This window comes from Sinohyriopsis cumingii, chromosome 4 (assembly GCF_028554795.1).
Source record: "Sinohyriopsis cumingii isolate HCF-2022 chromosome 4, ASM2855479v2, whole genome shotgun sequence".
In the NCBI taxonomy this organism is placed as follows: domain Eukaryota; kingdom Metazoa; phylum Mollusca; class Bivalvia; order Unionida; family Unionidae; genus Sinohyriopsis; species Sinohyriopsis cumingii.
In genome coordinates, this window is record NC_142964.1 from 136,962,668 (window position 1) to 136,981,714 (window position 19,047).

Genomic DNA, 19,047 nt, shown 5'->3' on the forward strand with positions numbered 1-19,047 from the left:
GATAAATTTTGTAATTACCAAAATTAAACCTTAATACTGACGTGACTGTGTTGTCAACAGTACAGTATGCTATTTACAGACTGTGTTGTCAACAGTACAGTATGCTATTTACAGACTGTGTTAGCAGATCATGCTTCTGTACGACTCTGAATATCTAGGGGTCGTCAAAAAGTAAGATTTCGTAAGGTTTTCAGTGTTGAAAGTAAATCATACTTCTGTACGACTCTGAATATTTATGGGTCGTCAAAAAGTAAGATTTCGTAAGGTTTTCAGTGTTGAAAGTAAATCATGCTTCTGTACGACTCTGAATATATAGGGGTCGTCAAAAAGTAAGATTTCGTAAGGTTTTCAGTGTTGAAAGTAAATCTGATAAAATGATAAAATGGTGCAAAATATGTTAGATGCACATTACCTTATGCATCGAAAATCCCAAATCTCACCCATTATAAAATTGTTTTTATCATACAAAAGGCTGGAAAAATATGTCGCGAAAGTGAATAACAGAACTGACGAGTTTAACAAAAAGTCGACCTTTTTGTCAACGTTTGGCTTCATTTCTTAATTTTTCTTTATGTTCGTATCAAAGAAACAAACAGGCATTGTAAAACATATTGGGCTTTGTAAATGAGTGGTTCTTTGTGCACAATAATTGAGAGTTGAGTGTACATGTCTCTGTGTGTGTGTGTGTGTGTGTGTGTGTTTAAGTAGAGTAACATAAGTAAAGCTCAGGATGGAAAATAATCTACAGGAAATGCACCATATACCTGGTCAGGGGGTGATATCGGGGAACATATAAAATCCTGACAACTTATGTTCAGTTTTAAAGAGAATTACAAAAAAGATGATAAAATGAGTTTATGGAGAGGTTTAAATAATGTGCAATGTGTTACGTGTTTAGGCACGAATAAACAGTAACACGGAAAGAGTGAAAAGAACAAGCTTTTTAAAATGTAACAAATACTTTAATTTCCTGGAAAAATTCTGTAAAAATGAAAAAAGGAGAAGAATTTACGGTTTCAAGAATCAAATCCAAAAATAATCTAAGAATAAATCACGAATTATTTTGCAAAAGTCCTAGTAACAAATGTTCTAATAATTTCAAGTTCGATTCCTGATGGAAAATCCAAGATGAATGACGATGACGTATGCTGTGGTCAATACTATACTTATCTACAGTTCCTTGTAGAAATACAAATAATGGCACTCCGGTGTTGGAAATCCAAATAAAATTTGTGAGCAATGTCTTTCCAGAATTTCTGTATGAGCACTCCTCAAAATTTTTCCACAGAAAAAAAGAATTAATCCTTTTGAAATCCAACTGAGCTGAAGAAAATTATAGCTCAAAATCTGGCTACAACATGCTAACTTGACATCAGTGTAAAAAGCCTCAAACTGAGATCTCTCTCTCTCTCTCTCTCTCTCTCTCTCTCTCTCTCTCTAAACGAAGGTTATATTGTATTATAAGACGCAGTTTCGAAATTCCCCCAAGTTGCGAAATCAAAAGTGGGGGTCATTTGATCATGTTTATATCACGTGCACAGAATATGGCCTTGATTAGACCAATACTTTTTTCTAAGAAATAAAAAAATAAAAAAAGTTGTTTACATCTTAAACCCAAAGCCCGTTCATGAACTTGACAACAGCCAATCATTTTAAGATAAAAATAGAACTTTGTTTACTAATTTTGAATCAAGGTCAGCATCCAGGCCAATACCTGGTGTTTATGAAAAAGAATGATTCAAGTCAGCCAATTTTCTGGAAAAATATCATCTCCAGTGAATACATTTCCATTATAATAGCATATAATAGAATAAAAAAATTAAAACTGACAAACAATTAAATTAAAATAAATATGAATTAAATCCGATTTACGTAACAAATTATTTAAATATGGGTGTATATTCTGTAACAGGCCGGAAATGGTGATGTGGAGCGTAGCAACCGCAGCTGCAGTCTCGTCTCCATCTTTCGAACTATCTGTATACAGGAACGTAAAGGTCAAGGCTGTATTTCGTAACCGACCTGCGATGGTGTTACGGGGCGCAGGAACAGCAACTACAGCCTCGTCTCTATATTTCGAATCGTCTGTATACAGTAATATAAAGGCGAAATCTGTATTCGGTAACCTGCCAAACATGGTGATGAGGGGTGTGGCGAAAGCTGTATTCAGTAACATGCCAAACATGTTGATGTGGAGCGTGGCGACAGTTGTATTCGGTAACCTGTCAAACATGTTGATGTGGGGCGTGGCGAACAGCCGATGCAGCATCATTTCCATTTGTCGAACCGTCTGAATGCAGGAATGTATGGCCACTACATTATGCAACTCTGAAAAATGAGAAGATTGATTGTAGACTATTTGTATTTGAAAGACCAAATATTGCTTGGGTGGCAGTGGAGGTGTGATAGTAACTACGGTGCTGATATTGTGATTGAGGATTACGCTGCATTGGCATGACTGGTTTCTGCTGCCTCAAGTTGAGCACGAGTTTACATGTTAAAAGCTGGAAAGAAGTTTTTCTTCCAAAAGAAAATGGTTTGGTTTTCTGGCCTGAATATGACATCAAATGCGTGGTTTGTCGGAGTAAAGGGTACTTTGATAGTATACACAATTGTAAATCAAACGCACAGGTAACGGAAGCAGTAGCCACGGATAGGGTTCGTAATCGAATTATCTAAGGTATAAATTAGTTATATTGCTGGTAATAGGAAGTCTAAAGGATTCAACTTTTCACCCATATTTTCCGTAAAAATAAATTACATAATATTGAGCTGTAAAGTTGATCACCATTTGATATAGCAGTTAAATTTGACATTTTAAGAAAAGATTTTCTCTTCGGAAACCATATCGAGACTGACGACCAATTTCAATACTTGCCATGCACGATCACATGATTCATATTGTAAGATACGTCTACATTTTTGTAACTCGCTGTACATTATTGTGTCTATGTTATATGTAGTTTTTGTACATGACTATACAGTTTAGTGATCATCTATAGTCAACATATTAAATAGTTCCTTTTTTAACACGATTATAAAATTATATTTTAAGATATAATAGTGTAGCTTGCGTAGGATCTATGAATAGTTGTTGACGTAGGTGTTTACGACCTTTAATAATAATATTAATAATAAGAACTGTTTACCAGTTTGGGGTTGTTTCCCATTGGATAGGTCTGTCAGGTGGATTCTTAGAAGAATTAAGTTATTTCCCATTAGATTGGTTAGGTCGGTGAACAGATATTGTGAAATATTATATTGAGTAGTAAGATATGTCACGTGGGTTATATTGCAACATATAGTCGTAATAGAATATTGAATGTGCATATAAGGAGAGAGCTGATCAATCAGATCCATTTCTATTTCGGATTCTCATTACATATGTTGAAATCAGTCTGTGTATGTGTTTAATATTGTGTTTATATAATTTGTGTAGAGAGATTTGTTATGATTATTCCCTGGAATTGCAAAGTGCTCATTCATCTAGAACATTAGTCTGGGACTATTTTAAATTATTCAAAGGAATTCTGGACACTGACATTGTGATACGCACATTCGAGGATCTGAAATTCATTCGGAACATTCAATTCTCTTGGAACAGAGTAGACATTTTAGGATTATTTTAGGTTTATTTCCTAAAACTATAAGATCATCTAGCAGTTTTATTGTATTGCTTGGATAATTAAAATTTATGTTAAGTTTAAAAACATTTGCTGGTTTTGCTTCTTTATGTTGCTTATTTGATGACCCTATAGTCGTAACACAACCCTATCAAATTTTCGTACATATTTTACTAAAACGCATTAGACAACGATTTTGTATTTTTTTTTACAGACATACACATGTATATATATATATATATATATATATATATATATATATATATATATATATATATATATATATATATATATACATATATATATATATATATATATATATATATATATATATATATATATATATATATATATATATATATATATATATATACATGCATGCATGCATGCATCCATACATACATACATACATACATACATATATATATATATATATAGATATATATATATATATATATATATAGATATATATATATATATATATATATATATATATATATATATATATATATATATATATATATATATATATATATATATATATATATATATATATATATATATATAGATAGATGGATGGTTGGATGGATGAATGGGTGGGTGGATGGATGGATGGGTGGGTAGGTGGGTGGGTGGATGGATGGATAGATAATAGATAGACTTATAAAGGTATAAATGTCTTCCCAATAGTCGCTTGAAAACATGAAAATACTATTCTTGATACTTTTACTTACTGGTCAGGGCATTACACTAATAGAGAACGACTTTTTGAAAAGGAATAAGGCAGTCGGTGTCCGGGTTTTGGTAAAGGTTTGGCTTCTTTATATTTTCACACAAAATCGCTACGCAAATCACTATTAGCCAATTAGAGATGTATAACGATCTTTTAATCGCTCAAAGACAAGAAGAAAGAACAGGTTAGCAGTGTTAGCCTCGCAACCCATCCACTACTAGAAGAATGGGTAGGAAATATAATTTAATTAAGGATGATCTTGGCGACCCACTCGAGAAACAGCATGGCGAACCACTCGACAACAGCATGGCGACCCAGTTTTGAGTCGCGACCCATAAGTTAAGCACCCCTGGCGTATGTTATGGTTTTTTATTCGTCGTCCGTCCATCAGTTAGCATAATATTGTTATCGCTACTACTCCTAACCCACTTTGATGATTGCCATGAAACTTTGCACATACATTTAACCTTTGCTCTAGTTGGCTTTACATGAAAATGGTGCTGTTCGTTCATCCTTTATGGCCGGTACAGCATCCATCTTGAAAATCTTGTTATCGCAATTCCACCAGAACTGGTAGTCATATCAACATGGGATTTTTAAAGAAAGATTTCTTATGTCTAGTTGAGTATGAATAAAAAGGGTGCAGACTGCTTGTTCAATATGGCCGCCACAGTGGCCATTTTGGAAATTCTTGCTATAGCTACTTATCCTCAGTATATCGGCATATCAGCATAGGAATTTCACTAAAAAACTATTTTGTGATGTCTACTAAGTCTTTAATGAAAATAGTGCCAATCTGATAACCAATATGGCCACCACGACAACCATCTTGAAAACTTTTTATCGTTCGTCATCCTCAAAGGTGGCTTTTGCTAAAATACTTCTTTTGATGTCCTATTGGTCCTATATAAAAATCGCGCGTTTCTATGTTCAACAAGGCCGCCACAGCGGCCATCTTGAAAATCGTGCTATTGGTACTCCTCTTACATGGATGGTGATATCAAAATGGGTATTTCATTAAAAATAAAACTTTTTTGATGTGTTGTTTTCCTTGAATAAATATGGTGTCATTCTAACATCAGAGATGTGACGGTAGCCATCTTGAAAATCTTGTTATAGCAAGGCCGCCTGAACAGTTGGTCCTAAATCAAAACAGTGTCTATCTCATTCCAAAATGGCCGACACACAGTGGCCATCTTAAAAATCTTTATTTGTCTACTCTTTCTCAATGGATCGTCGTATCAAGAAGAGGTTTTCACTTGAAACGAATGAAAATAGTGCCGATCTAATATCCAATATGGCCGTTGCGGCCTACTCTAACACTTGTTATCGCTACTCCTCCTGAAAGGAAAGTCATAAGAACATAGGGTTTTTCCAAAATTCTTTTTATGATGTCTACTTGGTACTAAATTAATATGGTGCCAATGTGAGGTCCAGTACAGCTGCCACATTGGCCTTCTTTAAAATAGTTCCAGTACTACTCCTTCTGAATACTGACATTTGTTTTTTAACAGAAGATTTCTTTTGATGTCAAGTTAGTCTTGTACATCAGATTTCTTATGTGGCTGCCCACAATGGTCAGCTCGAAAATGATAGTGTCACTACTTCTCACTACTTCTCTTTCATACCCCTCAATATGGCCACAATGGTCAGCTCGAAATCTTAGTGTCACTACTTCTCTTTCATACCCCTCAATATGGACACTATGGTGGCTATCTTGAAAATACTTTTTATCTCCTCCCAAATGGATGGCTAGATATGAACATGGGGTTCATACTAGCATACCTCTTATGAGACCTAGGTGGTCCTAAATGAAATTTGCTTTTTCTGGTTCTTGTTCTCGTTGCTAATGTTGTTGCCTTAATAAATATATTATTTTTGTCTCACAGTCGACACCAGTGAGATAGGAAACGCATTTATTCTCAACTCAGAGCTCTTCCTGGTCGGTAGAGTATCTCCTCTCAAAGTCCGGGAAGGGTCGGAAACCATCCTTCGTGCCGAGAATAGGGATATCAGAACTCACTTCATCGTTTACTGGGATTTTAGAGAACCGAAAGGTAATTTTCTGATCTTACTATATTTACCTAATCTATTGGCTTATTTTTTTTTAAATACAAACTCTAATTTAGAACAGGAGCATACTTAGCTGAGTACTCTACCAACAAATCTATTTCGACCTACATCCATAACAAAGTTTTCCGACATACACCTAAAACAGAAACAGTGCTAGACTCAGCGAAGATCGACATAAATATAATTGTACATTCTATTAATATCAAATAGTTAAGCTCATAACTATGGAATCTATATTAATATGTTGATTACCAGACCCTTTTAGGAATATGGATTATTTTCCATTATTTAGTACAAGATAGTAAATACATCATACCCAGGCGTATCTTAGGATAATTACTAGTCCTGGCAACCTTTATCCTTTATTCACTCCATATAAAACTACAACAAATCACATCACAAAACCTATAATGTATTATACTGCACTATTCTAAATGACAATCTGTTAACATCAACTTAACTACTTACTCATTGTAACACATCACGATAGTATAATACACAATACCACACCACACTACATTAAACCACACTGTACTGCATCACGCTAAAATGTAATGCATTAGACTAAACCACGTTATACTGCACTACACTGGACCACGTTATACTGCACTACACTACATTACACTAAACCACTTAACAATACTATACATCAACGAAGTGTACCACACTACACATCGCCGCATTGAAAAACTATGGACTATATTCATACGTACAAGTAGTTGAAGTGCAACATACATCTTTAATTTTGAAGCCATATTATGTATATGCTTAAAGTGGTTGTACAAGTGAGATCTCGGGATGGTAGAGAATACAACATCAACTTCCCCCTGAGATTCTTAAGCAGACATACGGACAGCCGGTTCCTGATGCATTTTAGTGACTTACCATCCGCCTCCAACGCCCTCCGCCTCTATCTAGATTGCCAGCTAGTGGGCGAGGACAACTCGGAGGTGCCGATCAGAGAGTCCATGCTCGGAAATCTGCTTGTTGTGAGTAATATAGCGTAGCTATTTTTGCTTTCAGTAGTACACTCCACTCCTATATAAATGTGTCCGCCTTTTTTATGGTCAGTCCATCGTTGCCTAAGCCCGTGGCTAACTAGTATTAACTTTTCCATGAACAAATGTGAAAAACGGAAGACGCACCAATCGTCTGTTCCTTGCAATGTAGGTGTCTCATACCGACCTGCTGTTCCTTGTGAAGTATGTGTCTCAGACCTACATTCTCTTATAAAAAGCCTTAATATTCGGCTCACTTTTCGACATCTATTCTTCTAACCCAGCCCGAGTTTCTCCATATTACTCGTTATTAGATCACCTGGTGCCAGTGCAAGGTGAGTTGGCATGGCACTCTGTATTCATCCGTCATCAGTCGGCTGTCAATCAGCATCTCCATTTTAACAACCACGAAGCTGCATTTTTAATCCGATTTCGATCCGTCGTGGAATATCCACATATACGATCAGCAAGACCCATACATATTAATGAGGTGATCTTCCGTATAATTGGCTGAACTTGTCGCGAACCTAAGACTGTATATCTGATCTGATTTTGAGTACCGGTAAAGTTTAGTCATCTAGACCATACACGGGTAAAGCAAATCTACTCCTACTATCGAGGTCGTATTGCATCTAATTAGCTGAACTTGTCAGCACTTTAGTGACTATTTCTGATTCGAGTTTATTTATATAAAAAAATCCAACTTATTAAAAATGCTTATGTTATCAAGATATCCAATGATTTTTAAAATCTGCGCATAATAATAAAATTTTGTTTAGCTGGAAAAGGGTCTCAGTTTGTATGCTATGTGATCATTTATTTTTATTTTTGAGACTCTCTCGCCAGTTAATGAAAGGGAAATAACCCATGATACTGACTATGGAGAATCACAAGTTTGGGCTACACAGTTCTTTCTCTTGCAAACTGATCTAATATATATGAAAAATGAATGAATGAATGTATGAATATAATATACATTCATTTCAATATAATATTTAAAAACATTGGCAAAATAATAAGTCTTTGGGACGAAAATTAAGCATTTATAAACTATAACTAAATAAAATGTATTGAAATATAGCAAGCAATCATCCTAGTTGATATAATGCACGGCTATAAATTGACTTTGTAAAACAAATTAATAATCCCAGTCTTGAGACACGGTTTCAAAAATGGGGAGAGGGGGCAGGAAATATTATCTTGCGTTTCTGATTTACACCAGTAAAAAAGAAGTAGTAGCTAAAGAAACGTCGATTAGATGTTTTATTGATAGAATCAATGCACAACTACATGGTGATATAAACTGTGTGCAATATTTTGATTAATGATTCGAACTTCTTCACACATTTATTGATATTTGTTTACAATAATATTAATTTTGCTCCAATAATAACACATTCTTATAAAGTCCATGTCTAAGTCTACAGACTGATTTGCTAGTGATGATTTCTAGATACGTTACCACATTATAAATTTTTGAAGATTTGGAAGAGTGTTTAATATGTTCATGGGAATTGTTAGTGTTGCCATATTGAAGTGTATGAAGCATTTGCTAATTATTTGTTATCATATGCATTGTACATTACGGCTTTTCATATATTCAATGCAAATACTCGCATGTGTTTTCTTAAATTTATATATTGTTTTATTTTTAACATTACAAAATCCATATAAGTAGTTATAGTAGGGTTCCCTACCACTATTAATATGCTTTTCTCCTGAAATACTTTAATTACCAAGTATTAAGAATCAAGACAAAGCAAAACACAAAGCCAGTGTAAATTATTATTTTATTTTCCTGAAATCCACGTGTCTCTGTGAATCAAAAAGCAAAGCTTCGCCAATAAGATTAACACTGAAAAATCTTGGATGGCTTTGAATATGGGAAACACACCATGCATATTAATTATGCCGTTACCTTTGGAAATTATTTTTTTTTAATTGGACTACGGTGAAGTAGGTAAAATGGGCATATTATAAAAGTTTGTGGATAGTTTACAAATTATGTGTTCTTACAATACTTCATAAGTCTGCGTACTGAAATGGTCAACTTATGTATGTTAGGTCGGTGAGCGATATATGACTCACTTGGACCTCTTGTTGTCAACAACTCGAGCCGACTTCAGACAGCATTCAAGATTTTCACTGCATCTAATCCCGAGGTATTTCTGTTCATTTTCGTGGTCAACAGACAACAGCTGAAAGAAAGAGGCTAGTTAAAACATCCCGACAAGTGATTTGTAATCCTTATATAGATATAAAACTTCCGTAATTTGCCTACCTTTGATAAAACGCCGTGGGAAAGGTAAATTTAGTTCCCAGATGTTAGAAAGGGTAGATATAAATGTTCCAAGTAGAGCATCGTTTATAAAAGACTTATAAATGCCTGGGAGCCGCACTAGCTTAGCTGGTAGAGCGTCTGGCTCGTACATTAAATAATCCAATAGTCTCCGACATAAAGACTTATATTCGACAATCGGATTTATCCCACTTAAAAAAACATAGCATGGCTTGCGTCCAAGTAACGTCTTTGAACTCAATTACTTTGAGTTGGACATTCTTTATTTTCACAGGAGAAAAGCAGCGATTATAATCTGTATTCCCAAGTCAATCTGGACACAATGCTTAGAGTTCAGGGGTGCCAAATACAGGAAACCGTCCATGAAAGGCAGACTCATACCAGTTCTTCCACCGCAACCAACGTCAGAGTAACAGGACCTGGTAGCAACAGCTTCAACGCCGCTCCCGGCTCAGGTAAGCAGTCAGAATTCCGCTAGTTAATATTTGCTTTTGATCATTGGAATTTCTACAACGAAAACGGGGTTGTGCAGTGATTGGTTGCATTTTGGACTGATTTGTCATTGCATTCTTTTTCAAAATGATACAACTCAAATAATTAAGTTCAACTTTGGACAAGCAAGTACTTAACATATTTTGCCCATAAAAGCATCAGCTGATCAAGAGTGGGTCAATAATTTATGTAAGCATCAGTTGATCAAGAGTGGGTCAATAGTTTATGTAAGCATTAGTTGATCAAGAGTGGGTCAATATTTTATGTAAGTATTAGTTGATCAAGAGTGGATCAGTAGTTTACGTAAGCATCAGTTGATCAAGAGTGGGTCAATATTTTATGTAAGCATCAGCTGATCAAGAGTGGGTCAATAGTTTATTTAAGCATCAATTGATCAAGAGTGGGTCAATAGTTTATGTAAGCATCAATTGATCAAGAGTGGGTCAATAGTTTATGTAAGCATTAGTTGATCAAGAGTTGGTCAATATTTTATGTAAGCATCAGTTGATCAAGAGTGGGTCAATAGTTTATGTAAGCATTAGTTGATCAAGAGTGGGTCAGTAGTTTACGTAAGCATCAGTTGATCAAGAGTGGGTCAATATTTTATGTAAGCATCAGTTGATCAAGAGTGGGTCAATAGTTTATGTAAGCATTAGTTGATCAAGAGTGGGTCAATATTTTATGTAAGCATCAGTTGATCAAGAGTGGGTCATTAGTTTATGTAAGCATTAGTTGATCAAGAGTGGGTCAGTAGTTTACGTAAGCATCAGTTGATCAAGAGTGGGTCAATATTTTATGTAAGCATCAGTTGATCAAGAGTGGGTCAATAGTTTATGTAAGCATCAGTTGATCAAGAGTGGGTCAGTAGTTTATGTAAGCAGAAAATGTGTCCCGTGTAAAGCCGCCGTTAAAAATTGGCATTAAAAAAAGCAGAAAATATTTACTGTTAAAGGGAATTGGAGTAAATTCACCCGAGCATATTTGAGGCTTAACTTGGAAAGATGTCGCATGCTTTACATGGGAAACATAGACTTTCTGCCTTTTTAATGAAGCTGACATTTTTGTTTTGATCATCTAGTACTTTTTTGGCAAAGAAAGCAGTTTTGTGCATTTATTATATCCATTTACTGTCCTGAATATTTTCTGTTCCTAATGACATGTCAACAAAATTGAGTATTCCTTTTGGAACTTTCATACAAGATTTATCAAGGCTTTTCTTGTTTATTGGGTTGTATTTATGGCAGTCGTGTCTGAACATTGTTACCGGTAGATGAAAAATATTCGGTAATGTTAGACCTTAACCATGGTTTCAAAGCGAAGTAGACAATCTCAAAACTTATAAAATCATGGGGATTACCGTATTGCCATACATCTGTCAGACACGACATATATAGACTATTGACCAATAATATCCCTGGCCAAGGTGCGAGGCATCACCTGTCTAACATGCGCACTGGAAACTTGTCTGACACTGAGTCCTAAATGTCCGTTTTGTAGTCGACTGCTACTATATAATATATACAAATTAATCTTGTCATAATTTAAAAATATTGCAACCAATTTTTGTGATATTTTCAATATACACTAAATAATTAACACTTATTCACACATAGTAAGTTTTTACAAAAATGATTTTATATGGTATGCGATGCAAATGAGTAGCAATCAACACACAGCCCTACTGACCAACATTCACTCTTACACACACACACACACACACACACACACACACACACACACACACACACACTTTACAGACTTATGCTGACTTATGTGTATGGAAGATGTAAAGTATCTGATAGAGCAATGTGGCACACCACCTATTCTTACCGACCCACATATCTTAAAGACCAAAACACACACACACACACATATACACAAACGGACAAGGTAAAAGGGATCAGTATACCTTCCTCTGTTTTACCTAGAAACAACTAAAAGTGAACTACATATTAATATTAAAATTGGAATTACTAATTTTGTCTGCCATAAAAATTTTAAAAACCTAAGGGATAATAAAATGACCAGGATGTGGGTCATACAAAGACCAGGATGTGGATCATAAATGACCAGGATGCGGGTCATACAAAGACCAGGATGTGGGTCATAAAACGACTAGGATGTGGGTCATACAAAGACCAGGATGTGGGTCATAAAACGACTAGGATGTGGGTCATAAAACGACTAGGATGTGGGTCATACAAAGATCAGGATGTGGGTCATAAAACGACCAGAATGTGGGTCATACAAAGACCAGGATGTGGGTCATAAAATGACTAGGATCTGAATCATATGTTCTCTTCCAGAACATTCTAAGTTTGTAAATGAAGCTAGAAATTGACTTCAAATATTACTAAACAATATATATATAAATTTAAAATATACATAACACTATATGGTGAATTGAAGGTGTTTTCATTAAATGTGTCCAACTATCTCCCAGATACTTTTGATACAAATAATTATATATATATATATATATATATATATATATATATATATATATATATATATATATATATATATATATATATATATATATATATGGACTAGACCTAATCGTATCCCATAAATTCAATTATTGTATTTTAATAGTTTAGGTGATGCATTGCCTTATTAATGGTGGAACAGACAGACAGACAGTCAAGCAGAAAAAACGAAGACATAATCCAAAACTTTCTTGTCTCAAAATCGTGTTGGTTTTTGTTATACTCATTTAAACAATATGACCGTCAATGCTAATTATGAAAAGATTTAAAATGCTATCAAAACTTACAGAAAAATCTATGGTTGACAAAGTACACTTTCCACGAAACAGCTTTTCATGACATGAGAATTACGTGTATCTGAACGTAATGATATAACTTAAAACTACACACAATAACTATGCTGGCACGACTTTTATTTCAATTTTCAAAACGAACAATAATTTTGCATCAATTGTAAAGAAAAGAAAATCTAGCTGAAACATTATTGTCCCTCTACCCAATTAATAAAATAGTCCGGATGTTCCTCTAATTTCCATTCTATGGTCATGGCTGTAGAAGGGACGGTCGTGTGATGCATACCAGTAGTGAACGGGAATTGACAAACTGCAAATAACAACCTACGCACATTGCAGTTGCATTTTCTTCTTCTTTTTCTTCTTCTTTTCGTCTTCTTCTTCTTCTTATTATTATTATTATTATTATTATTATTATTATTATTATTAGTTTTATAATTAAATATATAAACGGATCTTAACGTTAGCTAAGTTCACAATGTGTCTAAACGGCAAAATGGTTTTGGATTCTAATATATGAGAGTCACTGCCTAACCTCTGCTATGCTTCTGTTAGACATTGGTTTTAAAGGTCCTTTATGTGATGTGATACCTTAAAAAATGAATAAGGAATACATTCTTAAACAAATTCATGAAGTATGATGCCCTGCGAATGTATCTGCAGTACTTTGCGCAACTAAGAACAACAGAGTAAGTTCTAAATTAAACAATAATACTAACATAATAACAGTTTCTGGTGGGGCCCCTAGTGGCCGAGTGGTCTAAAGCGCTCTCCGTTACGGATCACTGCCATCTCACCTCTGTCTACGTGGGTTCGAGTCTTCAGTTCGGCCAATGTGCGTATGTGAGAAAGCTTGCTAGTAGCTTCTCGTGGGTTGGTTGTTCTTTCTGGGATTTTCCCGGGTTCTTCCTCCACCATTAATACTGGCCGCCATGTATAGCCTATCGTGTGCTGAAAAATGGCGTTAAACCATACAACAACAGTTTCTGGTTATGTAGATGTCACTGCAGCCATGTACTCAATAAATAGCTAAAGGGAGGGGTATATTTATATACTTCCAGTCTCTACGTAAAGTTCCAGTAGCAATCGCTTTATCCATTATATCTAATGCATTTTCATTCCTCCATAACCAATTTATGTAAAACTATCTTTTTGATTTAAATTTGGGGCAAGCCTCGATTCTAAATCACGCTCTCAACTAGATCCATTGCAAGCAAGTACCATTTGTATGGAGGCGTTCGTTGAGGCAGGTTTCATTGTATTTCTGTTGTAGTTGTTGTTGTGGGGTTTAACGCCATTTTTCAGCACACGATAGGCTATACATGGCGGCCAGTAGTAATGGTGGAGGAAGAACCCGGAAAACCCCGGAAAGAACCACCGAAGTAGTGAATGGGGTCACCCTAGCCTCAATGGGAATTAGCATTACAGAGACCCCTGGGTCACTCTAGCCTCAATGGAAATTTAACATGGAGAAAAATCGTGGGTCACTCTAGGCTCAAGGGGAATTGAACATGGGAAAAAGTTCTGGGTCACTCTAGCCTCAAGGGGAATTGAACATGGAGAAAAAACCCTGGGCCACTCTAGCCTCAAGAGGAATTGAACATGGGATTTTTTAAAAAAATTTTTTAAATTTAAATTTAAATTTAAATTTAAAAAAGGGGTAGGCAATTGAATAAAGTCATTCTCTTTTCGAGAAATATGGCTGGCCCTGAAAAGGGCCTTTGGGTTTATGTTAATGTATCCATTAACATAAAGGGCACCGCATTGGTCTTCTTCTTGTCCTTAGGCTGCGTTTCACTGTAGGACCGTAAATCAGGACTCTTTTGAGGCATCCTTGTCTTTCTACGTAGATCCTACGTATCCACAGACTGGTGTTTGTCCTGTGGACAACGGTCCACTTGGATCGGACATACATGGGTATGTCCGTCCGGAACATCATGGAAGACACAAGCGTAGAAGATTGCACATCGGTCGACATCTTGAAGCGACGAGAACAAGTGAATCAATGCACTGAACTGCGCTTATTTATAGGCAGAGGTAGGATTGAAACGGATTGAGTTCATTCACCAATCCGAACACGCGTTACAAAATTCAGTCAGCTCGCATCCAATCCGAAGAGAGCAGTCTGTGACGTCAGTTGGTCTATATAGATTCGCTAGCGCCTGTGTGCAGTCAATCTATGCGACAGTGATTCAACATGACGGAAACTCAGAAAACGATCCATTGGGGTGCACCAGCAGGGGAGACCGCCCAAGGGAACCCGGACTTACTTTCAGAAGAGGTACATTGGGATTTTGTGGATTTTCTTACCTCGCAAGAATTTGTTCCGGAACCTTCGTTACCTTCTTCATTACCGCAAGTGGAGAATTTTAGACAGAGACAGAAAGAAGAATTGGAGAAATTTATGCAACGACAAAAGGAAGCGGAACAAGCTTTTCTCCTACAGCAACAGCAACAGCAGCAAGAAGAGGTAAGAAAAAAACAACAGCAACAACAGCAAGAAGTAGCAGCAAAGAAACAAGAGGGTGAAAATCAAACGGCTACGGTACTGTTGGACATTTTAGCGGAGTTAAGAAGTCTGAAACAAATGTATCAGACTTCTTTATCACGACCGAAGAGAATACGACCTTCCCGAGCTAAACACGCCAACCCTGTGACTAAGCCTATCGTACCACCCTTAGTGATTTCAACCCAATCATCAGAAGTAGGCCTTGGCCGTGGCAAAGGCTTAAGGCAGTTAAAGTTGATTGGTTAAACTCACTCCTACACCATAAAGAAAAAAGGCCCTTTTCAGGGCCACCCACATTTCTCGAAAAGAAATACAATTTCAATTTGCCAATAACTCAAAAATAAACCCCACCCATTTTACCCTTATAGTACGTGTCTGTGTATGAGTGCGTGAGTGTAGCTTCTTATTTTAAAATCAAAACTCAAAGACACTTACCTTATATCCTTCATGTATTCTTTTATCCATTTTTTACAATCCAATTCACAATTCACCACAGAACACTTTAATTAAAAGTTCATTGACTTCTTCTTTCTCCTTGTTTAGTCTCTCTGTGTTTTTAATTTCTTCACCGTTTTTTTCCTCATTTTCTTCCCTTCTTCTTTTCTTCTCCTGTTTCTTTGCCTCTTTTAAACAGAATTGTCTTCTTTCTTCCTCTTCTTCCTCTGAAGAATCCCTCTCTTCTTTCGAAGAATCCCTCTCTTCTTCCGAAGAATCCCTCTCTTCTTCTGAAGAATCCTTCTTTTCTTCTGACTCCTCTTGTTTCTTTTTTGGGCAATCTGGAGACCAATGTCCTTTTTCTTTACAATAATGACAGGTATCTTGACTTTTGTCTTTTTTAGGCCCCGTTTTTTTTTCTTTTTTGACGGTCTGGACACTCTGAAGACCAATGCCCTTTCTTCTGACAGATATAGCAAGTATCCTGACTTTTATCTCGAAAGGAAGGAGAGTAGTCCGTAGGCTGGTCTGAAGAGAATTTTCTAATGACCCCCTCGCAAAGCTCTGACGAAACGTTCCATCTGGATAGTCTCTTCCATCGTTGTGCTCGGTTTGAGAGTGAAATGAATAGTGAAAGGACAAGACACACACCCTTTTATATACGCTGGTTTGTCATGACTATAAATTAGTCTATGGTGTTTAAACTTTAGTCATTTGACGTTTTGCACTCAAGATGAAACGATCCCATTCATTCGAGAAGAAAGAAGAAGAAGAAAGTAAGAGGCAGAAACGTGATCTATCGCCTCGTACCAGGGCTGAAATCTTGGCACAAATTCATGCCAGTGATTTTGAAGAGGACATAAGTGAACCAGAATCAGAACCCTCTAAACCAAGTTCACAACCCTTAGTCAACCCTGAAAAGTACTATTCCATTCGAGAGACGGAAAAGCGCTCCTCTAGAAAATTTAGAACCACGGCTTACACCTACACGGTGAAGTTTAAAGATTTCAAGGCCGACGTACCATTGGAGAAAGCAGAAGGGTTTATCACCGAGATGTGGGATTCTTTGCTCACCGCACTCAAGCGACAATGTCAACCCAAAGAAGACGATCGCTTGACACTATCCATAGATCACGACGGTTTGAAATCCCCTGTTTGGATCGAGTTTAGCAGACCCGCAGAACTAACCCCTTCCAAAGTCATGGACAAGATTCAACACGTACAACAATCTAATGACCAGTTTGACATCACCGATGGTAAAGCCACACTGAAAATGGCTCACGTCTCTCCTCCTCAAGGGACTGGACGCAAAATGATGTTATTGGTGGACGACCTTCGCAACACCAAAACAAGTCTCGTCCGAATTAACAACCCTCAAGACCAGATGTGTTTAGCTCGAGCCATCGTGGTGGGACGAACCTATGCCAACAAGAACGACACGGTAGAATGGAAAAGAGCCTGGAAAACTATTCGACAATCGGACCGAGCCAAACAACGAAACGAAGCAGAACTCCTGTTGCAACAAGCTGGTCTGTCCAAAGACACACCCTGTGGCATTCCTGAGATGCAAAAATTGTAAGATGCCCTAGCTCCACGCTACACCTTGAAAGTGCACCCTCAAGAAGTGCGCGGACCTCTGTTGTTTCGAGGCCAAGAATTTAAGGACGGAAAATACATTCATGTTTATTATCACGATGACCATTTCGATACCATTACCACTATTACCGGATTCCTGGGATATGTTTATTACTGTGAGAAATGTGATTATGGTTATAATAATCGTGAGCAACACAAACATTGCGGGTGGAAATGCCCAGGATGTTTGGCCTCTCCACCCTGTCTGAGCGAAGAACCAGTACCTTGTTCGACTTGTCTGCGCACGTTTGTTAGCCCTACCTGTTACCAACAACATTTGAAAACACAAGGTTCACAGAAGAAATGTGCTTGTCAGCTCCTGAGATTGTGCCCTACGTGTAGACAAGGCATACGTACCAACAGTACCAAGGCACACGTATGTCGAGCAAAGAAAAAATGTCACATTTGTCACCACATCGTCGACTTGGAACACCAATGCTACGTGCAAAAATACCAACCCCCACCAGAGAAAGAGGACGGTCACAAGAAGAAAAGCAATTTCATCTTTTTCGATTTCGAATGCATGCAAGAGACCGGCATTCACATTCCTAATTTCTGCGTGGCTCATCGAGCGTGCGAGAAGTGCATTCAAGAACCTATCTTCAGTCATTGCCCTCACTGCAGCAAGATTCCTGGAGGGCGTGAAAAAATCTTTCGAGGACCGAACACGTCAGCCGATTTTGCCCAATGGGTCTTAGATCCCATCGACAAGACGTGGAGCCAAGAGGACATCGAACGTTACGGAGATTGTCATCGTCATGCCACAGTGATGGCTCACAATTTCTCTGGATACGATGGACAGTTTCTTCTCAGATACTATACGGACCAAGGCACCGAGCGTCCTAAAGTCACTTTGAACGGAGCCAAAATCATTTTCATGCAAGTGGGACAAGTGCAGTTTAAAGATTCGATGAGTTACTTGGCCATGCCTTTGAGTCGAATGCCTAAAACGTTTGGAATGACAGAAATGGCTAAAGGGTACTTTCCTCACTTTTTCAATACGGAAGCCAATCAACATGCCGTTCTACCCCATTTACCTGAGGCTCACTATTACGACCCCGACAACATGCGTACCGAACAACGAGAAGCTTTCTACGCTTGGTACCAAGCTCACGCCTCGGACCCTTTCGACTTTCAGGAAGAAATGTTAAAGTATTGTCGTTCCGACGTGGACATTTTACGGCGTTGCTGTGGAAAATTTCGAGAACTGTTCATGGAACACGGAGGGGTCGATCCTTTGAAAGAAGCTTGCACCATTGCCAAAGCGTGTTCCCTAGTGTATCGACAACGATTCATGCCTGAAAACACCGTGGCTGTCATCAGTCCTCAAACGACCCACTTTGTCAAACGTCAATACTCGGTCAAAGCCCTACGTTGGTTACATTACTTGTGCGACAAGGAAGACAAGTGGATTCAGCATGCCCGCAACGGAGGGGGCGAAAAGACCATCGGAACGTATTCGGTCGAT

The 19,047-nt window shown here is 37.2% G+C and overlaps 1 protein-coding gene across 1 annotated transcript in view; it reads left to right on the top strand.

Moving 5' to 3' along the window:
• Window positions 1–19,047, top strand: part of LOC149802156 (cartilage oligomeric matrix protein-like) — a 142,536-nt gene that overhangs the window by 24,703 nt on the left and 98,786 nt on the right. The window contains exons 2-4 of the mRNA XM_089956562.1: window positions 6,246–6,413; window positions 7,204–7,418; window positions 10,001–10,181. Coding sequence (XP_089812688.1) covers window positions 6,246–6,413; window positions 7,204–7,418; window positions 10,001–10,181 — 564 coding nt within the window. The remainder of the gene's footprint in view (window positions 1–6,245; window positions 6,414–7,203; window positions 7,419–10,000; window positions 10,182–19,047) is intronic.